A 24,924-nucleotide genomic window follows, 5' to 3' on the forward strand; every position below is an offset into this window, starting at 1 on the left:
TTACAATTGTTATAATATCATTTTTAACTTCAGTTCTCTCAATGACAATCGGATGCTGCACCATGTATCTATAACCTTTTATGAATATTGTGTTTTCAGGTGATGATCCTGACAGAACAATTAATCCCATTATTACTGGGACCTTTGGGGCCATTGCTGGGGCTGCCAGTGTCTTTGGAAATACACCTTTTGATGTTATGAAGACCAGAATGCAGGTAACTGTGTGCGTGTGTGTGTGTGTAACCACTGTTAGACAGAATCGTCAGGTTCCTCAAACTAGTATTTATGGTTTAACAAAACAAGTGAAAGCACAGTGCCACAGATGTTGGTACTCCAGGGTAAATCTATAGGATATGTCCATTTTAATATGTTTATAGAGTATTGACAATTACACATTTTGTTTGATGGAATGTGACTAATGACTAAAGCCCAACGGATAAGAAAAATTTATATTCTAACAAGCTATGCTGGATTTTGGAATGTCCATATGCTCCCTAGGCAATGAGTAGAACAAGGACTACAGTTTCATTGCTTTTTTGGATAGAGATTACCTGTGCCTTGGTCTGCCTTTAAAAACAGATTATTAGACCCCCCTTTCACACTGGGCGGTTTGCAGGCGCTATTGCGCTAAAAATAGCGCCTGCAAACAGACCTGAAACATAGGCTGCTGTTTCTCCAGTGTGAATGCCCCGAGGGCTTTCACACTGGAGCGGTGCACTGGCAGGATGGGGGGAAAAGTCCTGCTAGCTGCATCTTTGGAGCGGTGTGTGTGTGTGTGTGTGTGTGTACTGCTCCTGCCCATTGAAAGCAGTAGGACACTGCGGCTATACCACTGGCAAGGTGCGTTGGGGTGGTTTTAAAAAAAAAAAAAAAAAATTCGGCCACTAGCAGGGGGTAAAACTGCCCTGCTAGCGGCGTAAAATTGGCGGTAAATCGCCGCTAAAAATAGCGGCACTTTACTGCCACTGCATCTCCCGCCCCAGTGTGAAAGGGGCCTAAGTACCTTTTTTGTTGCCAGTTGTTTTACTGTACAGAGTTGACAGCCTTCTAAATGAATATGCCAAACACTTATATTTACAGCCAGCAGTTGGGGCTCAGGGCTTTTCTTTACATGCTAACCTGTTCTTGGCTGTCCTGTTAAAAAAAAAAAAAGTGTTTTGCCGAGTAACTAAAGGGCCAGATCCACAGCCAGGCGGCGCAGCGGAACGTAACCTATTTAGGTTACACCGCTGCAAATTTTCGGGCAAAGTGCCCGATCCACAAAGCACTCGCCTTGAAATTTGCGGCGGTGTATCCTAAATCCGTCCGGCGCAAGGCGGGCCCAATCGAATGGGGCGAGTCCCATTTAAATTAGGCGAGCTCCCGCGCCGGATGTACTGCGCATGCTCCCGACGTTATTTTCCCGACGTGCTTTGCGTTACGTTACGCCGAGTTTTGTGAATCGCGACGTGTAAAAAAGAGATGCGGCGGGAAAAAAAAATGTTTTAAAAAAAAATTTGACAACGACGCGGGAAAGTAGGGTATACTTTTACATGGTGTACTAAGTTTACACTTTGTAAAAGCAGCCCTAATTTTGCAACGGCAAACTAACACTTACGGAGAAATAACGAAGGGAAAAAGCTTTGTGGATCTCCGTAAGTGCTAATTTGCATACCCGACGCTGGATTTCGACAAGAAATGCCCTCAGTGGCGGCCGCGGTACTGCATCCTAAGATCCGACAGTGTAAGTCCATTACACATGTCGGATCTTAGGGATATCTATGCGTAACTGATTCTATATGAATCAGCCGCATAGATAGAAATAGGGATACGACGGCGTATCGGCAGATACGCCTGCGTATCCCTTTTGTGGATCTGGCCCTAAGATGTCAAGTTTATTTGTAAAACAGATTTTATACACGGGGTTGGGGGGAAAAAATGTATAACCTGGATAAGCAGGAGTCAAAACAAATCTGGCACACTACAGCCCATTGTTCCATAAACGTGTCTGTGTACAAAGTTCTAAATTGCTTATACATGTGGTACCTGGTCCCTCAATGCTAGTTTATACCAGCCTTCCTTTGGCAAGTTTTTCAGGACATCTCAAACCTTGGGTATTCTTCTGCATATTTGGTGTGAATGCACCAATGTTAAATGGTATTGATCTAGTGCAGGGGTCTCCAAACTACGGCCCTCCCGTTTGTTCAGGAACTACAATTCCCATCATGCCTAGTCATGTCAGTGAATGTCAGAGTTTTACAATGTCTCATGAGATGTGTAGTTGCGAAACCGCTGGAGGGCCGTAGTTTGTAGATCCCTAATCGAGTGTGTACTAACTTGTATACTATTCTGGGTAAGGGATAACATAAGTCACCAAGCGACTGAAAACCAATTGACTGTACAGTCACAAGGCTCAGGCTGTTTGCATCAGCGTGCTAGGAAGGGTGGATTAATGTAGTTTTTAATACAGGTAAATTACATTCTAATCTGTGCTGGAGGTTGCTGGCCTAGCTATGTTACTTGGAAGGGTAGTCCAGAATAGAATTGGAAATATTTTATCAGGTAGGACAGCTTGCATGCATGGTTTTTCCTGGATGTTCTTTTAAATTCTGTTATTTTCCAATTGCCAGGGCTTAGAAGCTTATAAATATAAGAGCACAATTGACTGTGCAAGCCAAATTCTACGCAACGAGGGGCCTTTAGCGTAAGTATCCTTAATTGTTCCTGTAAATTAATTGCATCTGTTTTATTCCATATCTTCATATAGTAATAGACAAGCACGTGATCAACTTTCACAACTCTGGTCAAAGTTTTCTCATTCTCTGTTTCCCCCAACATTAGGTTCTACAAGGGGACCATCCCTCGCTTGGGCAGAGTGTGCCTGGATGTTGCCATTGTGTTTGTTATTTATGAAGAAGTAGTGAAAGTCCTAAACAGAGTCTGGAAAACCTAATCGCATCTCCTACTTGAATCAGAAACTGTCTTTCAGCCTCGCAAAAAGGGGCTGAAGTGTCTTAATTCTATGTATACGTTTCTTTTCCAAAGTATTGTGCTTCATGATTTTATTGTAATTCTCAAGATACCCAACCCTTTAGGTACATATCATCTGCCAACATGTGCATTGTTTGGACCTGCCTTAATTTTGCCAGCTACTACATACTCATTGTTGCCAAACAGAGCTAGGAATTCATTGTGGTCCAAAGTAAGAGACAGGTTTACTATGTATGTGGCACATAACTGCAGGCATTTAAAGGGTTAGCTCACCTTCAGCAAAAAAACTGCATGTGCAGGTAAGATTAGTAAAAACTGTTGTTTGTTTTTAAAGTTATGTTATGCCCTTATAGGTGTAAGCCTTACAGATAAACCTCCCAAAAGATGGCATCTTCTCATCCTGCTTCGTTAGTAAGATGTTCCCAGCCATTATTTCCCCCACCATTACAGGAGTGAGCTCTCAAACCCTTGCACATGTGTGGTCCACTTTTCCCTCCATTACAGCATACTTTACCTCAGAGCTACTGCAACAGGGTGTGTCTTAGCAATGTCCTAACAAGGAAGGAAGGAAGGGATGATGCCATCTCTGGGAGTTTTTCCAGTCCGGCTTCAAGGGGTACATAATGGCAACACCTTTTAGAAACTGTATTTTATCTACAGATGCCCCTTGCCTGTATTAACTTGTTGGTAAAGGGATACCCTTTTATGTGGGCCGAGGTAATCTCTAAATTTGAGTCTTGGGGCCTTCACAATTGGCAAAAACAAATGCTGTTGGATATTTTTATAGAAAAGTTTCTGCATCCAATCACATCTCACCTGTTGTCCTTCTCCCCCTTTTTTTTTATATTTTATAATTCTTTTTTTTTTTATTCTTGGTCAAGTAGCTGGATTGCTACATGCACCAGTTTCTTAGTCCCTCACTTCTCCTTTATTGGTGGTGAGACCAAAGCTATAGGTTTTAATGTAATGCTTTTAATGGTGGTCATTCTTTAATTACCTCAAATTCCAGTGATCTTGCTCATTGGTTTTTCTACAAAGAATGTTTGTACTTTTATTCATAACGCATGCATTACAAGATTACTATATAAACACATGTGTAAATATACAGGACTGGAATTATCGAAATATCCCAGAAATCCTGAACACTGAATATTCAGTTTACATGGCTAAACTTTTAAGTTCTGCACTGCTGTGACCCAAGCCACTTGGCTCTTTACTCCAATTTTACCCACATTTTCAATAATGCAAAATGTCACTATTCCATACAGCCATTGTACTGTTAGGATAAATGGTGGAGGAGACAGGCTGGTGAATCCCATTGATGCGAGTGCTATGTTCAGCACTGCTGCAGTGGCTGATCAAATGTTGCTTTTCCAGCAAGACCCTTCAACAGAGGCCAATCTAACAATTGGCTTCAGTTAAACAGAGAGGGGTACACACGTATAACAATTTTTAGGCTGGTTCATCAGGAACCTGACAAATTTTAATGTGCATAAGCAAAAGCTTAGCAGGAGCCTCAGTGATTATTTTATTACAGGGCTGGGTGTATTTCTTGCATTGCATATTTTTAGTACTTCCCCAACCATAGATTGATCTGCTGTCATCCCCTTATTTTAATGTTCTGAATTTTAAAATGTTTTTTTTTTTTTTTTTTTTTAAATACCAGTTTAGACACTCACTCCAGAGAATTTTGTCTTCTTTTTTTTTTTATTTTTTTTTATTCTAAAGCAAAAATCGTATGTTTGCATCATGATTGGGTTTCAAGCTTGTGGTCTACTGGCCAGTTGAAAAATATAAGCTAAAGGAAATTGCCTTTCACCAAAAAACACCTTGCCATAAAATATGGCCGCAATGTTTTGGAATGTGTTTGAGTGAAATTGACCATTTAATGAATGTGATTTATGATGGTCACAGCTGCATTTCTTTCTAGCTCCGTTCCACTTTCTGACAAATGTGATGTAAAGCAAGACACAAAAATCATCAACTTTGTTATGGTTTTATTAGTTGACTGGACTGCTCATATTTACAAACTGTCAAAGTAATTAAGAAATGTTGTCACAAGTTGAAAAGTCCCCTTAAATTGCCTCAATTTTAGTTTTATGTAATGTTCCAATCGTCCCGAGTAGAGGCTTTCCCAAAACCTGGATTGGACTTCATCACCATGCCAGGCTTTCTGTGCTTGGCTGTATGGCTCTGGGATAGTGCTTTAAGGAGCCTACAGATAGGACACTTCCAAAGTGTAAAAACTTTTCTGATTATTTGGTAAATGATCATAAGTTAAGGCTCTAATTTAGGAGATTCCTGCCATTGGTGGCCGTGGTAGGTCCACTTGGCTTGACTTTTGTTTAAAGGAGCCTGGTGGGGAAATTGCTAGCCAAACAGTGATTTCTTTAAATTGGATGCAGTTACTGTTTGGGTGACAGCTGCGGGTGCTGGCTGTAGGCATACAATAGCTAGCCGGGGAGATTTCCTTTGGCAGTGAGAACTTCACATTGGGTAGTTGAAGTTAAGAATCTCTGGCTCACAAAAACATTAGGCATGGGATTATATATTAATACTGGGTTAGACTAGACCCCTTTCACACTGGAGCGGTTTGCAGGCGCTATTGCGCTAAAAATGGCACCTGCAAACCGACCCTAAACAGCCCTGGGGCTTTCACACTGGAGTGGTGCGCTAGCAGGACGGTAAAAGTCCTGCTAGCCGCATCTTTGGAGCAGTGAAGGAGCGGTGTTGAAATCACGCACATTGAAATCAACGAGACACCGCGGCTATACCGCTGGCAGACGGCAGTTTTTAAACCTTTCTAGGTCGCTAGCGGGGGTAAAACCACCCTGCTAGGGGCCGAATAGCGCCGCAAAATTGTCGGTATAGCGCCGCCTTACCGCCGACACACCTCCGGTCCCAGTGTGAAAGGGGCCTAACTGCCAGTCTAAGAAGTTTTTCATACAGCTGTGTAGGCTGATAATGGCTTGATGAAAGAACTGTAGGTTGTATCCCATCTTGGTGGTTTTGAAATTTTGACTGGAACATGATTTACCCGATGGCAAATTCAGCTCTTCTCTGTAAATCGATGTAATCAACTGGGATATTTAAAATTAATACTGAGCGAAGCATTTAACTGCCTGGGCTTTATTGGCATCTGTCTGAAAGTTGGAACTAGACGCCAGAATACGGCTAGCCTTATATGTGCCCACTCACAATGGACACAACAGTTGTAGACCGAGCTGATTATTATCTGCAGAATATCAGTTCACCAGGAACCATGTTGTGCCTATATACATTTGCAGATTTCTCATTGGCTTGTTGACGTTAGTATCTTCTGTATGCTTCAGTTCTTTCCCTTTAGCACCTTACATTAGTCTAGTCTTGTCTGCATTTTTCTAATGTTTTTTGTGCCAAACATTTGTGAAAAGCCTTTTGTGACTTAATGTTAATGTCTGCCTAACTTGCTGAGTGTGCGACACTCCAGTCTAACGCCTTTAACGGGCAGAACACTTCTTTTGCTTTGTAATTTGTGTAAATAAACTGCCCACAGTGTGTGGTCTGTTTTTAAATGCCCATTTTCTGTGTGTGTATTTTTTGTCATTTTGCATTTTAGTAGGCACTGGCCCACCAGCTTGGTTGCTAGTGCCAGTTTCCACCTAGGAAGTTTCTGGGTGAGCTTGCTATATATTGCTTTTTGGTTGGGTTCATATTGAATTACTTTGCGGTATAAAGGAACACAGACCGACACCAGAAGCTAAAATGTCTAATTCAATTTCTTTCTTCTTTCGGCTTGACCCATTTCTGACTAACAGCACAGCATGGGGAAAGTTACTCCTCAGTCATGAAAGCTTTGTTTTTTTTTGTTTTTCCCCTTCTTTCTTTTGCTGTCAGCTGGGAATAGGTGTAGTGGCAACAGGCAGAACTGTTGCCCAGTCTACGGGGAAATCATTTTGAAACTGGGATATAATCCTATCCTTGAGCAATTGGAGAAATTTCAAAAGCCATTAGATTAGAAAGCAAGTGTGTTTGTTTTTTTATTTTTTTTAAATGACAGGCACAATGCAATGGGAAATTTAGTCTAAGCCAGTGGTCTCCATATTTGCTGCTTGCCTTCACCTGGGCCTTGGGCAACTATTCAACCCACTGACGCCAACAATGCAATTTTTTAATTATTTTTTGGAATAAAAACACTTTTTTTTTTTTTTTTTTTTTTTAAATGCACTAAAACTATATTGCCCAAATGTTTGGTAAAATATAAAAGATGTTCTTACGGCAAGTACATAGATGCCAAACATGTCAAGCTTTAAAATTGCGCAAAACTGTGCAGCGGCGACAAACTACATACATACCACTTTAGATTTATAGAGGAGGTCTACTGACGTTTTGCGGTGATGCCTCGCATGCATGGTGCAATTGCTGTTTAAATATGACACAAAACCAACGTTTGCGTTCACCTTTGCATTGGGGGGCAGGGGTGCTTTTTTTTTTTTTTTTTTTTTTTTTTTTCAAAGTTGGGGGTCTATTAGACTCGATCTCTTCTGCCCTCAAAGCATCTGACCACACCAAAATTGGTGTGATAAGATGCTTTCCGAATGGTGCTGTTTATATCTGGCGAAACCAAGTCATGAATTGCTCGTAGGTTCCGGTTTCTTAGGCCATAGAGATGATTGGAGCCATTCATGGTCTTTGATCAGCTCCATGGAAGACAGCGGGGGGGGGGGGGGGGGGTAGAAGGCTACTAGACTCCCACGCCGGACCTACCGCGCATGCCCAAAAAAGTTATGCCCAAAAAAGTTATGCCCAAAAAAGTTATGCCCAAAAAAGTTATGCCCAAAAAAGTTATGCCCAAAAAAGTTATGCCCAAAAAAGTTATGCCCAAAAAAGTTATGCCCAAAAAAGTTATGCCCAAAAAAGTTATGCCCAAAAAAGTTATGCCCAAAAAAGTTATGCCCAAAAAAGTTATGCCCAAAAAAGTTATGCCCAAAAAAGTTATGCCCAAAAAAGTTATGCCCAAAAAAGTTATGCCCAAAAAAGTTATGCCCAAAAAAGTTATGCCCAAAAAAGTTATGCCCAAAAAAGTTATGCCCAAAAAAGTTATGCCCAAAAAAGTTATGCCCAAAAAAGTTATGCCCAAAAAAGTTATGCCCAAAAAAGTTATGCCCAAAAAAGTTATGCCCAAAAAAGTTATGCCCAAAAAAGTTATGCCCAAAAAAGTTATGCCCAAAAAAGTTATGCCCAAAAAAGTTATGCCCAAAAAAGTTATGCCCAAAAAAGTTATGCCCAAAAAAGTTATGCCCAAAAAAGTTATGCCCAAAAAAGTTATGCCCAAAAAAGTTATGCCCAAAAAAGTTATGCCCAAAAAAGTTATGCCCAAAAAAGTAAAATTGCGCAAAACTGTGCAGCGGCGACAAACTACATACATACCACTTTAGATTTATAGAGGAGGTCTACTGACGTTTTGCGGTGATGCCTCGCATGCATGGTGCAATTGCTGTTTAAATATGACACAAAACCAACGTTTGCGTTCACCTTTGCATTGGGGGGCAGGGGTGCTTTTTTTTTTTTTTTTTTTTTTTTTTTTTTTTTTTTTCAAAGTTGGGGGTCTATTAGACTCGATCTCTTCTGCCCTCAAAGCATCTGACCACACCAAAATTGGTGTGATAAGATGCTTTCCGAATGGTGCTGTTTATATCTGGCGAAACCAAGTCATGAATTGCTCGTAGGTTCCGGTTTCTTAGGCCATAGAGATGATTGGAGCCATTCATGGTCTTTGATCAGCTCCATGGAAGACAGCGGGGGGGGGGGGGGGGTAGAAGGCTACTAGACTCCCACGCCGGACCTACCGCGCATGCCCAAAAAAGTTATGCCCAAAAAAGTTATGCCCAAAAAAGTTATGCCCAAAAAAGTTATGCCCAAAAAAGTTATGCCCAAAAAAGTTATGCCCAAAAAAGTTATGCCCAAAAAAGTTATGCCCAAAAAAGTTATGCCCAAAAAAGTTATGCCCAAAAAAGTTATGCCCAAAAAAGTTATGCCCAAAAAAGTTATGCCCAAAAAAGTTATGCCCAAAAAAGTTATGCCCAAAAAAGTTATGCCCAAAAAAGTTATGCCCAAAAAAGTTATGCCCAAAAAAGTTATGCCCAAAAAAGTTATGCCCAAAAAAGTTATGCCCAAAAAAGTTATGCCCAAAAAAGTTATGCCCAAAAAAGTTATGCCCAAAAAAGTTATGCCCAAAAAAGTTATGCCCAAAAAAGTTATGCCCAAAAAAGTTATGCCCAAAAAAGTTATGCCCAAAAAAGTTATGCCCAAAAAAGTTATGCCCAAAAAAGTTATGCCCAAAAAAGTTATGCCCAAAAAAGTTATGCCCAAAAAAGTTATGCCCAAAAAAGTTATGCCCAAAAAAGTTATGCCCAAAAAAGTTATGCCCAAAAAAGTTATGCCCAAAAAAGTTATGCCCAAAAAAGTTATGCCCAAAAAAGTTATGCCCAAAAAAGTTATGCCCAAAAAAGTTATGCCCAAAAAAGTTATGCCCAAAAAAGTTATGCCCAAAAAAGTTATGCCCAAAAAAGTTATGCCCAAAAAAGTTATGCCCAAAAAAGTTATGCCCAAAAAAGTTATGCCCAAAAAAGTTATGCCCAAAAAAGTTATGCCCAAAAAAGTTATGCCCAAAAAAGTTATGCCCAAAAAAGTTATGCCCAAAAAAGTTATGCCCAAAAAAGTTATGCCCAAAAAAGTTATGCCCAAAAAAGTTATGCCCAAAAAAGTTATGCCCAAAAAAGTTATGCCCAAAAAAGTTATGCCCAAAAAAGTTATGCCCAAAAAAGTTATGCCCAAAAAAGTTATGCCCAAAAAAGTTATGCCCAAAAAAGTTATGCCCAAAAAAGTTATGCCCAAAAAAGTTATGCCCAAAAAAGTTATGCCCAAAAAAGTTATGCCCAAAAAAGTTATGCCCAAAAAAGTTATGCCCAAAAAAGTTATGCCCAAAAAAGTTATGCCCAAAAAAGTTATGCCCAAAAAAGTTATGCCCAAAAAAGTTATGCCCAAAAAAGTTATGCCCAAAAAAGTTATGCCCAAAAAAGTTATGCCCAAAAAAGTTATGCCCAAAAAAGTTATGCCCAAAAAAGTTATGCCCAAAAAAGTTATGCCCAAAAAAGTTATGCCCAAAAAAGTTATGCCCAAAAAAGTTATGCCCAAAAAAGTTATGCCCAAAAAAGTTATGCCCAAAAAAGTTATGCCCAAAAAAGTTATGCCCAAAAAAGTTATGCCCAAAAAAGTTATGCCCAAAAAAGTTATGCCCAAAAAAGTTATGCCCAAAAAAGTTATGCCCAAAAAAGTTATGCCCAAAAAAGTTATGCCCAAAAAAGTTATGCCCAAAAAAGTTATGCCCAAAAAAGTTATGCCCAAAAAAGTTATGCCCAAAAAAGTTATGCCCAAAAAAGTTATGCCCAAAAAAGTTATGCCCAAAAAGTTATGCCCAAAAAAGTTATGCCCAAAAAAGTTATGCCCAAAAAAGTTATGCCCAAAAAAGTTATGCCCAAAAAAGTTATGCCCAAAAAAGTTATGCCCAAAAAAGTTATGCCCAAAAAAGTTATGCCCAAAAAAGTTATGCCCAAAAAAGTTATGCCCAAAAAAGTTATGCCCAAAAAAGTTATGCCCAAAAAAGTTATGCCCAAAAAAGTTATGCCCAAAAAAGTTATGCCCAAAAAAGTTATGCCCAAAAAAGTTATGCCCAAAAAAGTTATGCCCAAAAAAGTTATGCCCAAAAAAGTTATGCCCAAAAAAGTTATGCCCAAAAAAGTTATGCCCAAAAAAGTTATGCCCAAAAAAGTTATGCCCAAAAAAGTTATGCCCAAAAAAGTTATGCCCAAAAAAGTTATGCCCAAAAAAGTTATGCCCAAAAAAGTTATGCCCAAAAAAGTTATGCCCAAAAAAGTTATGCCCAAAAAAGTTATGCCCAAAAAAGTTATGCCCAAAAAAGTTATGCCCAAAAAAGTTATGCCCAAAAAAGTTATGCCCAAAAAAGTTATGCCCAAAAAAGTTATGCCCAAAAAAGTTATGCCCAAAAAAGTTATGCCCAAAAAAGTTATGCCCAAAAAAGTTATGCCCAAAAAAGTTATGCCCAAAAAAGTTATGCCCAAAAAAGTTATGCCCAAAAAAGTTATGCCCAAAAAAGTTATGCCCAAAAAAGTTATGCCCAAAAAAGTTATGCCCAAAAAAGTTATGCCCAAAAAAGTTATGCCCAAAAAAGTTATGCCCAAAAAAGTTATGCCCAAAAAAGTTATGCCCAAAAAAGTTATGCCCAAAAAAGTTATGCCCAAAAAAGTTATGCCCAAAAAAGTTATGCCCAAAAAAGTTATGCCCAAAAAAGTTATGCCCAAAAAAGTTATGCCCAAAAAAGTTATGCCCAAAAAAGTTATGCCCAAAAAAGTTATGCCCAAAAAAGTTATGCCCAAAAAAGTTATGCCCAAAAAAGTTATGCCCAAAAAAGTTATGCCCAAAAAAGTTATGCCCAAAAAAGTTATGCCCAAAAAAGTTATGCCCAAAAAAGTTATGCCCAAAAAAGTTATGCCCAAAAAAGTTATGCCCAAAAAAGTTATGCCCAAAAAAGTTATGCCCAAAAAAGTTATGCCCAAAAAAGTTATGCCCAAAAAAGTTATGCCCAAAAAAGTTATGCCCAAAAAAGTTATGCCCAAAAAAGTTATGCCCAAAAAAGTTATGCCCAAAAAAGTTATGCCCAAAAAAGTTATGCCCAAAAAAGTTATGCCCAAAAAAGTTATGCCCAAAAAAGTTATGCCCAAAAAAGTTATGCCCAAAAAAGTTATGCCCAAAAAAGTTATGCCCAAAAAAGTTATGCCCAAAAAAGTTATGCCCAAAAAAGTTATGCCCAAAAAAGTTATGCCCAAAAAAGTTATGCCCAAAAAAGTTATGCCCAAAAAAGTTATGCCCAAAAAAGTTATGCCCAAAAAAGTTATGCCCAAAAAAGTTATGCCCAAAAAAGTTATGCCCAAAAAAGTTATGCCCAAAAAAGTTATGCCCAAAAAAGTTATGCCCAAAAAAGTTATGCCCAAAAAAGTTATGCCCAAAAAAGTTATGCCCAAAAAAGTTATGCCCAAAAAAGTTATGCCCAAAAAAGTTATGCCCAAAAAAGTTATGCCCAAAAAAGTTATGCCCAAAAAAGTTATGCCCAAAAAAGTTATGCCCAAAAAAGTTATGCCCAAAAAAGTTATGCCCAAAAAAGTTATGCCCAAAAAAGTTATGCCCAAAAAAGTTATGCCCAAAAAAGTTATGCCCAAAAAAGTTATGCCCAAAAAAGTTATGCCCAAAAAAGTTATGCCCAAAAAAGTTATGCCCAAAAAAGTTATGCCCAAAAAAGTTATGCCCAAAAAAGTTATGCCCAAAAAAGTTATGCCCAAAAAAGTTATGCCCAAAAAAGTTATGCCCAAAAAAGTTATGCCCAAAAAAGTTATGCCCAAAAAAGTTATGCCCAAAAAAGTTATGCCCAAAAAAGTTATGCCCAAAAAAGTTATGCCCAAAAAAGTTATGCCCAAAAAAGTTATGCCCAAAAAAGTTATGCCCAAAAAAGTTATGCCCAAAAAAGTTATGCCCAAAAAAGTTATGCCCAAAAAAGTTATGCCCAAAAAAGTTATGCCCAAAAAAGTTATGCCCAAAAAAGTTATGCCCAAAAAAGTTATGCCCAAAAAAGTTATGCCCAAAAAAGTTATGCCCAAAAAAGTTATGCCCAAAAAAGTTATGCCCAAAAAAGTTATGCCCAAAAAAGTTATGCCCAAAAAAGTTATGCCCAAAAAAGTTATGCCCAAAAAAGTTATGCCCAAAAAAGTTATGCCCAAAAAAGTTATGCCCAAAAAAGTTATGCCCAAAAAAGTTATGCCCAAAAAAGTTATGCCCAAAAAAGTTATGCCCAAAAAAGTTATGCCCAAAAAAGTTATGCCCAAAAAAGTTATGCCCAAAAAAGTTATGCCCAAAAAAGTTATGCCCAAAAAAGTTATGCCCAAAAAAGTTATGCCCAAAAAAGTTATGCCCAAAAAAGTTATGCCCAAAAAAGTTATGCCCAAAAAAGTTATGCCCAAAAAAGTTATGCCCAAAAAAGTTATGCCCAAAAAAAGTTATGCCCAAAAAAGTTATGCCCAAAAAAGTTATGCCCAAAAAAGTTATGCCCAAAAAAGTTATGCCCAAAAAAGTTATGCCCAAAAAAGTTATGCCCAAAAAAGTTATGCCCAAAAAAGTTATGCCCAAAAAAGTTATGCCCAAAAAAGTTATGCCCAAAAAAGTTATGCCCAAAAAAGTTATGCCCAAAAAAGTTATGCCCAAAAAAGTTATGCCCAAAAAAGTTATGCCCAAAAAAGTTATGCCCAAAAAAGTTATGCCCAAAAAAGTTATGCCCAAAAAAGTTATGCCCAAAAAAGTTATGCCCAAAAAAGTTATGCCCAAAAAAGTTATGCCCAAAAAAGTTATGCCCAAAAAAGTTATGCCCAAAAAAGTTATGCCCAAAAAAGTTATGCCCAAAAAAGTTATGCCCAAAAAAGTTATGCCCAAAAAAGTTATGCCCAAAAAAGTTATGCCCAAAAAAGTTATGCCCAAAAAAGTTATGCCCAAAAAAGTTATGCCCAAAAAAGTTATGCCCAAAAAAGTTATGCCCAAAAAAGTTATGCCCAAAAAAGTTATGCCCAAAAAAGTTATGCCCAAAAAAGTTATGCCCAAAAAAGTTATGCCCAAAAAAGTTATGCCCAAAAAAGTTATGCCCAAAAAAGTTATGCCCAAAAAAGTTATGCCCAAAAAAGTTATGCCCAAAAAAGTTATGCCCAAAAAAGTTATGCCCAAAAAAGTTATGCCCAAAAAAGTTATGCCCAAAAAAGTTATGCCCAAAAAAGTTATGCCCAAAAAAGTTATGCCCAAAAAAGTTATGCCCAAAAAAGTTATGCCCAAAAAAGTTATGCCCAAAAAAGTTATGCCCAAAAAAGTTATGCCCAAAAAAGTTATGCCCAAAAAAGTTATGCCCAAAAAAGTTATGCCCAAAAAAGTTATGCCCAAAAAAGTTATGCCCAAAAAAGTTATGCCCAAAAAAGTTATGCCCAAAAAAGTTATGCCCAAAAAAGTTATGCCCAAAAAAGTTATGCCCAAAAAAGTTATGCCCAAAAAAGTTATGCCCAAAAAAGTTATGCCCAAAAAAGTTATGCCCAAAAAAGTTATGCCCAAAAAAGTTATGCCCAAAAAAGTTATGCCCAAAAAAGTTATGCCCAAAAAAGTTATGCCCAAAAAAGTTATGCCCAAAAAAGTTATGCCCAAAAAAGTTATGCCCAAAAAAGTTATGCCCAAAAAAGTTATGCCCAAAAAAGTTATGCCCAAAAAAGTTATGCCCAAAAAAGTTATGCCCAAAAAAGTTATGCCCAAAAAAGTTATGCCCAAAAAAGTTATGCCCAAAAAAGTTATGCCCAAAAAAGTTATGCCCAAAAAAGTTATGCCCAAAAAAGTTATGCCCAAAAAAGTTATGCCCAAAAAAGTTATGCCCAAAAAAGTTATGCCCAAAAAAGTTATGCCCAAAAAAGTTATGCCCAAAAAAGTTATGCCCAAAAAAGTTATGCCCAAAAAAGTTATGCCCAAAAAAGTTATGCCCAAAAAAGTTATGCCCAAAAAAGTTATGCCCAAAAAAGTTATGCCCAAAAAAGTTATGCCCAAAAAAGTTATGCCCAAAAAAGTTATGCCCAAAAAAGTTATGCCCAAAAAAGTTATGCCCAAAAAAGTTATGCCCAAAAAAGTTATGCCCAAAAAAGTTATGCCCAAAAAAGTTATGCCCAAAAAAGTTATGCCCAAAAAAGTTATGCCCAAAAAAGTTATGCCCAAAAAAGTTATGCCCAAAAAAGTTATGCCCAAAAAAGTTATGCCCAAAAAAGTTATGCCCAAAAAAGTTATGCCCAAAAAAGTTATGCCCAAAAAAGTTATGCCCAAAAAAGTTATGCCCAAAAAAGTTATGCCCAAAAAAGTTATGCCCAAAAAAGTTATGCCCAAAAAAGTTATGCCCAAAAAAGTTATGCCCAAAAAAGTTATGCCCAAAAAAGTTATGCCCAAAAAAGTTATGCCCAAAAAAGTTATGCCCAAAAAAGTTATGCCCAAAAAAGTTATGCCCAAAAAAGTTATGCCCAAAAAAGTTATGCCCAAAAAAGTTATGCCCAAAAAAGTTATGCCCAAAAAAGTTATGCCCAAAAAAGTTATGCCCAAAAAAGTTATGCCCAAAAAAGTTATGCCCAAAAAAGTTATGCCCAAAAAAGTTATGCCCAAAAAAGTTATGCCCAAAAAAGTTATGCCCAAAAAAGTTATGCCCAAAAAAGTTATGCCCAAAAAAGTTATGCCCAAAAAAGTTATGCCCAAAAAAGTTATGCCCAAAAAAGTTATGCCCAAAAAAGTTATGCCCAAAAAAGTTATGCCCAAAAAAGTTATGCCCAAAAAAGTTATGCCCAAAAAAGTTATGCCCAAAAAAGTTATGCCCAAAAAAGTTATGCCCAAAAAAGTTATGCCCAAAAAAGTTATGCCCAAAAAAGTTATGCCCAAAAAAGTTATGCCCAAAAAAGTTATGCCCAAAAAAGTTATGCCCAAAAAAGTTATGCCCAAAAAAGTTATGCCCAAAAAAGTTATGCCCAAAAAAGTTATGCCCAAAAAAGTTATGCCCAAAAAAGTTATGCCCAAAAAAGTTATGCCCAAAAAAGTTATGCCCAAAAAAGTTATGCCCAAAAAAGTTATGCCCAAAAAAGTTATGCCCAAAAAGTTATGCCCAAAAAAGTTATGCCCAAAAAAGTTATGCCCAAAAAAGTTATGCCCAAAAAAGTTATGCCCAAAAAAGTTATGCCCAAAAAAGTTATGCCCAAAAAAGTTATGCCCAAAAAAGTTATGCCCAAAAAAGTTATGCCCAAAAAAGTTATGCCCAAAAAAGTTATGCCCAAAAAAGTTATGCCCAAAAAAGTTATGCCCAAAAAAGTTATGCCCAAAAAAGTTATGCCCAAAAAAGTTATGCCCAAAAAAGTTATGCCCAAAAAAGTTATGCCCAAAAAAGTTATGCCCAAAAAAGTTATGCCCAAAAAAGTTATGCCCAAAAAAGTTATGCCCAAAAAAGTTATGCCCAAAAAAGTTATGCCCAAAAAAGTTATGCCCAAAAAAGTTATGCCCAAAAAAGTTATGCCCAAAAAAGTTATGCCCAAAAAAGTTATGCCCAAAAAAGTTATGCCCAAAAAAGTTATGCCCAAAAAAGTTATGCCCAAAAAAGTTATGCCCAAAAAAGTTATGCCCAAAAAAGTTATGCCCAAAAAAGTTATGCCCAAAAAAGTTATGCCCAAAAAAGTTATGCCCAAAAAAGTTATGCCCAAAAAAGTTATGCCCAAAAAAGTTATGCCCAAAAAAGTTATGCCCAAAAAAGTTATGCCCAAAAAAGTTATGCCCAAAAAAGTTATGCCCAAAAAAGTTATGCCCAAAAAAGTTATGCCCAAAAAAGTTATGCCCAAAAAAGTTATGCCCAAAAAAGTTATGCCCAAAAAAGTTATGCCCAAAAAAGTTATGCCCAAAAAAGTTATGCCCAAAAAAGTTATGCCCAAAAAAGTTATGCCCAAAAAAGTTATGCCCAAAAAAGTTATGCCCAAAAAAGTTATGCCCAAAAAAGTTATGCCCAAAAAAGTTATGCCCAAAAAAGTTATGCCCAAAAAAGTTATGCCCAAAAAAGTTATGCCCAAAAAAGTTATGCCCAAAAAAGTTATGCCCAAAAAAGTTATGCCCAAAAAAGTTATGCCCAAAAAAGTTATGCCCAAAAAAGTTATGCCCAAAAAAGTTATGCCCAAAAAAGTTATGCCCAAAAAAGTTATGCCCAAAAAAGTTATGCCCAAAAAAGTTATGCCCAAAAAAGTTATGCCCAAAAAAGTTATGCCCAAAAAAGTTATGCCCAAAAAAGTTATGCCCAAAAAAGTTATTGATATGGAAACAAACTTTGACAGCATATATATTGGCCTATAGGACATAGTGTAACAACAATATTAGATAATACTGATGAAGCATAACTGGAGATATATCTCCAACCGTTCACATAGTGATCATGTCCTGAAGGGGATTGAAGAGCCGTAGACTGGATGTCTATACGATGTTATATATGCAACTGTGGCTTTGACATGCACCTATTGTAGCGCTTCTTCAAAAAAAGCCTTTAGTTAAGTTTGCTGTAATGACAAGGAATAATGTTTAAATAATTTAGCACCATAACAACAATTAATTCTTCATATTTATATATCAGCAAAATTGTATGTCTAAACAGGTAACGTGAACACAGATATAAGTAGGGAGCAGGCCACAGTGAGAAACCCCAAAAGACACCAAGGTGGAGGGTGGGTCGGGGCACAACGCGGCTACAAATTGCCCTAGATTGAGCACAGTAGGGACAAGGATATATGATAGCATGAGTAGTATGGAACATTAGGGTGGGCAAAAGGCAGCGACAATTTAGCACATATAATAAATGTTCACTTACATTCATGAAGCATGAATAGTAGTGTCCAATTCAGGATGCTCCAAAAAGAGTGGAGAAAAGGTGTTTTTTTTTTATATATTTCAACCACATAAATCCATTATTGCTATGGTTGAAATTCCTAAAGCGGCAGTGGACTAATAAAGGTCAGGTGATCTGAAAGATATTTGTTAATTAGAAATTAGTTGCCTTAATGAGTAACCAATATTTATAAACCCGTTATTGGAAAGTCGCAGCTTACCTAACCTGGTCGTGCTGGTCCATAAAGTGCTTCAAAGCAATTGTAATGAACTGGATTTGCACAGGGCACATATAAAAATGCCAGCCAGCAATGAGGAAGATCCTTACCAGAACACAGGGCCAGATTCACAAAGCACTTACCTCGAGATGCGCGGCGTAATTGAAATTTGCGCCTCACGTATCTTTGCGCCTGATCCTCAAAACAAGATACGCCTGAAATCCAGGTTTTTCCATCCTACCTAAAAGAATTACACCGGCGCTTCTTCGCCCGCAAAATACGCTAGACACACCGCTCTTTTGATAGGCAAAGATGCAAATGAGGGAGATAAGACGATCCACAAAATTAAGTGTGTGCTGCGTAGATTACGCCCTGTGTGCATCTGCTAGTTTCATTGTGTAAAATTACACTTTATAAAAGGTGCCCTAATTTTACACCAGCCGTGTAAAGGTCAGCTAAAGCAACACCATTAAGGAAGAGCTGAGCACACACACTTGCAGGACAACAATCTTTATGCCAACATGCCAGGGCATCCATGCTCATAACTATACTAGTGACTTTAGTAACCGAGGGTACCCCCTCTTCTGAGGGAACAGCAGTCAGGAGACGCCTCGCAGAATGCATCTTTGCACAGTAAACACACACATTAATCATGGCACAATGAGAATGCATGCATGCATGCATGCACACCCACTGTGGTCCCTAGCACAGACACATCACATGCACATCTAATTGGATTAGATCCAAGTACCCCCAATGGTACTTGGGAGCAGTAACGCCACGCCACGGCTCCAATTATGTCACTGTGCATTCATACACCATTCACATGGACCTGGGATCACTTCTCCCTGGTCCTGGGGATCCCTACTCCACCAAAACTGAGGGTGACACCCTTATTTAATCAGGAATGCCACCCACCCCCACATTCACACATCATTCACACACATAAAACAAATCCTAAGTACAGTATACAAAAAAAAAAAAATCAAAAGTAACCCCAAAAATTTACGGCGGCGGCGTGAGCCACGGCCCACCAGGGGAGACTCCTGGGGGAGGGGTGAGCAGGGGAAGGAGGAGACTCATGGGGTGGGTAAACAGGGGAAGGAGGAGCCTCCCCTGGTGACTGTCCTCCTGCTGGCCTGCAATTCTGTTCAGACCCAGAGTGAGGGCAGCCGTATTGGCCTGGACAGCCCGGGTGTTGTCCTGGACAGCCTGGGTCAGGGCACTCACCTCCTGGGCCACGCCTGTTGTGGCGGTCTGCAGCTCACAAATGCATGTGATGACCGCCAAGGAGTTTGTGGCCACATCAGTGAGTGACTCCTTAATTGAGCCCAGGCTGTCCTCCATCTGGGTCAGAGTCTGGTTGATCTGACCCAGATGGCGGATCTGCCGGGCATTGTCCCTCTGCAGACTGGCCGGCAGAACCTCGGCCACCTCCCTGGTCTCATGGGTAGCCCTCCTGCCTGCAGCTGAGTCTTGTGGCCTGGGAGGAGGGGAGTGAGAGAACCTTGTGGGTGGAGGCCTTTTGGGGGAGGAGTGGGAGGGGCTACCCCTGATGGAGGCCTGACTGCTGCCAGCCTCAGGGGTAGCCACATCTGAAGCCAAAAGGATTTCCCTGGCAATGTCCATATCTTCATCCTCAGCCTCCCCCCTCAACCTCCTCATGAGGGGAGGTGTGGCCACTCCCCTCCCCTGGGGACTCCAGCCATTCTTGGGGCTCTTCTGCAGCCTGTTGTCCTGGGGATAGTGCATCCTGGCCTGATGGCCCAGCAACCTCCTGGCCTGATGGCCCAGCAATCTCCTGGCCATCTGTGGAGGACACTAAACATTCACAGGTTGGAGGATCCACACACTTGGCACATATTCCCTCCCCCCCCCACACACATTCTAATCACCAGATAGAAAAACCCCAAAATTACCTGTCCTCACAGGAGAATCAGATTGAAAGCCAGGCAGGCCCACCACCTGCTGGCTATGGAAACACCGGGCCACTGCCCATTCCTCCTCAGTCAGCCTGACGGGGCAGGGTGGGCCTCCTCCAGTGCCCGTGGCATGGGCATTGATCTTGGCCATCTTGTCACGGACCAGGCTCCTAAGATCGTTTATCTTCTTCTGAATCCCACTGGGGGTCCTCGTCTCCCCCCCCCCCCTCCGCATTGATCCGATCAGTAATTTTTTTAATGATCTCCTTCCTCCTGGCCGGGGTTTTTTTTTTTTCCGGCTCTCAGGGCCATGCAAATAACGCCCATATCGGGTGATGGCCCTAGCAAGAATCTGCTTTTCTGCGACTGAAAAATTAAGCTTCCTGCGCTTCGGTGCCATAACACCCAACACTCAGCACCAACAAAAAACAAACAAACACAAATACTCACAGGACAAACGCACACAAAAAGCAAACACAAATACTCACACAACAAACACACACAAAAATCAAACCACACAAGCAGACAGCTAATACAAATTCAAAAACAAACACCGAAAAAACAAACAAAGAAAATACACTCAGAAAAAAAACACAGCTACTACACTCTACTACTCCTCCAAATCTTTTAACTAACACTAAACTCACCAACACACACCAACAGACGACAGAGCAAAAGCAACTTGCTCTAGGAAGTACAGGGTTGTACTTTTGCAAGGGAAGTGTGTTTGTCTGGGGCTATTTATACACAGGGCGATTCTCAAACTAAGTACGCTTGGCCTTTTTTCCTATCTCACTGATTGCGCCGAGCCAAGTTCTGCACATGCCCAGTGAGGTGCAGATTCGTGCACGCATGCGCAGTATGGCCGGCCCTTCATTTGCATGGGGTCACGGCTCATTTCAATGGAGTACGCCCACTTCCTTCCCACTTGCAATAACCCCGCCTTACGCCTCGGGTCTTAAGTTACGCTGGTGCAAAGTTGGGCGCAAATGCGCTGTGGATACGGCACTTACAAAACAAAATTAAGGCGCCGTAACTTAAATGACATACGTTTGGAGTAACTTAATTTGCGCCGCTGTTTGAATCTGGCCCATAGTGCCTACAAAGTCCATGACTAGCCCAATTGGTCATTTTCTGTTTCAAAACTTTTTAGGACGTGGCACACTGAATACCTATATGTATCCACATGATCACTACATGTGATGAGACATCTGAATTCTCTCTTTTCACTGATTTACATTTTGTGAGAGCAAATGCTGTTGCTGTCAAGATAAATCAGTGCTGCAGCTGAATAGCGTACCTGAAAAGAAAATAATGGTTAACAATAAAACACAGTAAATAATTACATAGCTGAAAAGCAAACATTATAACACATAGTAACAATAAAACATTGCAGTTAAAATTAAATTTGGAGAGGCGTCAACAAGGCCTATGATGAAAGGTACACCATTCCTACTGTGAAACACGGAGGTGGATCGCTGATGTTTTGGGGATGTGTGAGCTACAAAGGCGCAGGAAGTTTGGTCAAAATTGATGGCAAGATGAATGAAGTATGTTATCAAAAAATACTGGAGGAACATTTGCATTCATCAGCCAGGAAGCTGCGCATGGGACGTACTTGGATATTCCAACAATGCACTGATCCAAAACACAAGGTCAAGTCGACCTGTCATTGGCTACAGCAGAATAAAGTGAAGGTTCTGTAGTTGCCATCTCAGTCTCCTGACCTCAATATCATTGAGCCATTCTGGTGAGATCTAAAGCCACCCTCATGAAGTCTGTTTTTGATTGTTTGGTCTGAGACATTCACACCAGTGGCCTGCAGAAGGTCATTTTGTAGGCTCTGGCAGCGCTCATTCTGTTATTCCTTGCACAAAGGATCAGAAACCAGTCCTGCTGATGGGTTAAGGACCTTCTAGGACACTGTCCAGCTCTCCTAGTGTAACTATCTCCTGGAATCTCATCCATGCTCTTGAGACTGTGCTGAGAGACACAGCAAAACTTCTGGCAATGACACATATTGATGTGCTATGCTGGAGAAGTTGGACTGCCTGTGCAACCTCTATATGGTCCAGGTATTGCCTCATGCTACTAGTAGTGACCCTGACCCTAGTGAAATGCAAAACTAGTGAAAAACAGTAAGAATGAATATGAGTAGGGAAAAAAATGTCAGTGGCCTCCACCTGTAAAACCATTCTGGTTTTGGGGGTCCTCTCATTGTTGCCTATCTAGTGTACCTGTTGTTAGTTTCAGCTGCTTTGGTGTTAATGAAATTGATTAACAACCCTCTCTGTATACACTTAACTGATCAGATCAATATCCCATGAGTTTAATTGACTTGATGCTATACTCTGATTAAAAATTGTTCCTTTAATTTTTTTGAGCAATGTATAGCCTTGGGTCCTCATGGGTCTTGTCTTCTGCATTAGAAAATAGCCTTATAGCAGTTCATTAGGATTCATTGCACAGGCACAGCCAGAAAGATTTCTGCTAAGGAATATAAACATTATGGCTGTCAGATTCAGGTAAGTATGCATTTGAGGCAGGGTGCCTGGGTTATTAAGATCAAGGGGGCTTGGTAGGCTAGGTAAGTCCGCTATCGGAAAACACTGATCAGCGCTGCAAAATCTTTCAGCAGGACTGTTCATAAAAGGTTGATCGATAGATGCCCTTCTCATGAACGGGAACGACCATACATGCTGAACCAGCCAAATTTTGAATGTCTGCCAAGCTTTATGCTTTGTTTCTAAGCTCTCTGCCTAAAATAAAAACCACCCACCCTCTCATTCTGCAAATGCATACTACCCTGAAAGCAGAAATAAAACTTTTTTTTTTCTCAATATGGATAGAGAAAGGAAGGGGTCCCCCCCCCCCATGTCTGTCCCATTGGGGGAGATTTTCCTCACACAAATGCCTTAATGCAGCACGTCAGGGCTGTCTTAATGAGAGGGCACACCAGGGCACTACCCAGGGGCCCCAGCTGCATGGAGAGCCCCTGCACTTCCCCAAAGCAGCTAGTCCTTGAGCCTGTGCTGCCTCGAAATTGGGGGGGCCCCATGATGGCACTGAGAGGGATACATAGGGGAGACAGTCTGCCTCCTACCTATTTTATATCTGTTTACCTGCACTGTCATCATTGTAGGGGCCCCAGAGCATTACTTTGCCCAGGGGCCCATGATGCTATTAAGACAGCCCTGCAGCCAGTTGGCTGCCAAAGCACCCCAAGGTGTCAGATGTTAATTTTTTTTTTTTTGTAATGCATCACACTATCATATGTTGTGATGTGCTGCAACGTCTTGGTTTGTTGTTCAAAGGGATAGCATTGCAGTAACACATTTTACATGCATTACTAAGATCAATTAGTGTAAATGGGCACACAAAAAGAATCTGTTAGCATGCTTTCCACAGGTTGGATCTTCCTAAAAGCCTGCTGAATCTCACCAGCAGCTTGTATAAGAGCACCTCTCTGGGTGATCCATATACACTGCAATTGCGGAAAAAAACATTCCCATCCGGGCGATATATGTACATTACCGGGATTTTAACAAACATTGTTGCAGATTTATAATTACCAATCATCTGCTGCACTTGCAGGGTTCTAATGAGGAAAGTGGTAGGGTTGACATTTCTTTAGATGTGATTTCCCTTTCGAAGTCTCTTAACGAAACATTACGTTTTTGGTGCAGGGAATGTTCACAATCTGACTCGAATCTTAGTGCAGACTTCTGGGAAGATCAGTGTGGCAATCGCACAAGGAGGAAATTACGTTTTTAGATGGGTGTTCCTTACACCATCTGTGTACAGAAGGACTTGAGGTTGCCCTATTGCATTGCATTTTACAGAAAATTACAGAGCTGCAGATTGAAAGGTAATTTTGAATAACATTCAATTACAATATGACTATGTGTCGCAATTGTGTTCACTATATTATATATTTTTTTTATTTAAGTGAAAGGATAGAAATTCCGCGCCAAATGCAAAAAAATTAATTTAAAATAAAATAAGAAAAAAACTGCTCCTCATAGAACAATACTGAATTGTGAACGTTGAAAGTGAGGGATAGAGGGCGCTAAACCACACAATAGTAGATGTGATTGATAATTACCACACAATAATGTGCGATATAAAATAATAATAAAATTTAATAAATACAATATGTTTTCAAACAACTCTGTGACATATGTGAACAATAATCACTGTGTTTAAGGAGAAAAAATTATAAATCAATATAAATCAAATAGTCCCAAACAAATGTGCATAATTGAGCAGATTACTCTGCAATGTATATATACATTATATAGACAAAAAACACCGGGATTTTAACAAACATTGTTGCAGATTTATAATTACCAATCATCTGCTGCACTTGCAGGGTTCTAATGAGGAAAGTGGTAGGGTTGACATTTCTTTAGATGTGATTTCCCTTTCGAAGTCTCTTAACGAAACATTACGTTTTTGGTGCAGGGAATGTTCACAATCTGACTCGAATCTTAGTGCAGACTTCTGGGAAGATCAGTGTGGCAATCGCACAAGGAGGAAATTACGTTTTTAGATGGGTGTTCCTTACACCATCTGTGTACAGAAGGACTTGAGGTTGCCCTATTGCATTGCATTTTACAGAAAATTACAGAGCTGCAGATTGAAAGGTAATTTTGAATAACATTCAATTACAATATGACTATGTGTCGCAATTGTGTTCACTATATTATATATTTTTTTTATTTAAGTGAAAGGATAGAAATTCCGCGCCAAATGCAAAAAAATTAATTTAAAATAAAATAAGAAAAAAACTGCTCCTCATAGAACAATACTGAATTGTGAACATTGAAAGTGAGGGATAGAGGGCGCTAAACCACACAATAGTAGATGTGATTGATAATTACCACACAATAATGTGCGATATAAAATAATAATAAAATTTAATAAATACAATATGTTTTCAAACAACTCTGTGACATATGTGAACAATAATCACTGTGTTTAAGGAGAAAAAATTATAAATCAATATAAATCAAATAGTCCCAAACAAATGTGCATAATTGAGCAGATTACTCTGCAATGTATATATACATTATATAGACAAAAAACACTAAAGTTCACTGTGTTGAGAGAAGAAAAATAGTCCCAATATTATGCATAGAAAGCAAAGCAAATCTTCTTAATTTGCTGTGATCTTCCTAATGGAGGAAAGTAAAGAATGCCACCACCACACTTTTCAATCTCCTTTTCCACCCAAGGTGTGTTGTAAATTAAATGCTCTTACCAGAACTTGTTGACCACTTTAGTTAAAAAGATAG

General features: G+C 39.3%; 1 protein-coding gene across 1 annotated transcript in view; it reads left to right on the forward strand.

Moving 5' to 3' along the window:
* The window catches only part of LOC120927572 (tricarboxylate transport protein, mitochondrial-like), a 32,821-nt gene extending 28,209 nt beyond the window's left edge, over positions 1-4,612 (forward strand). Inside the window, exons 7-9 of the mRNA XM_040338343.1 lie at positions 100-215; positions 2,610-2,683; positions 2,821-4,612. Of these exons, the coding sequence (XP_040194277.1) occupies positions 100-215; positions 2,610-2,683; positions 2,821-2,932 (302 nt within the window). The 3' untranslated portion in view covers positions 2,933-4,612. The remainder of the gene's footprint in view (positions 1-99; positions 216-2,609; positions 2,684-2,820) is intronic.
* The last annotated feature ends 20,312 nt before the right edge of the window (positions 4,613-24,924 follow it).

Source organism: Rana temporaria, chromosome 2 (genome assembly GCF_905171775.1).
Source record: "Rana temporaria chromosome 2, aRanTem1.1, whole genome shotgun sequence".
Lineage (NCBI taxonomy): Eukaryota > Metazoa > Chordata > Amphibia > Anura > Ranidae > Rana > Rana temporaria.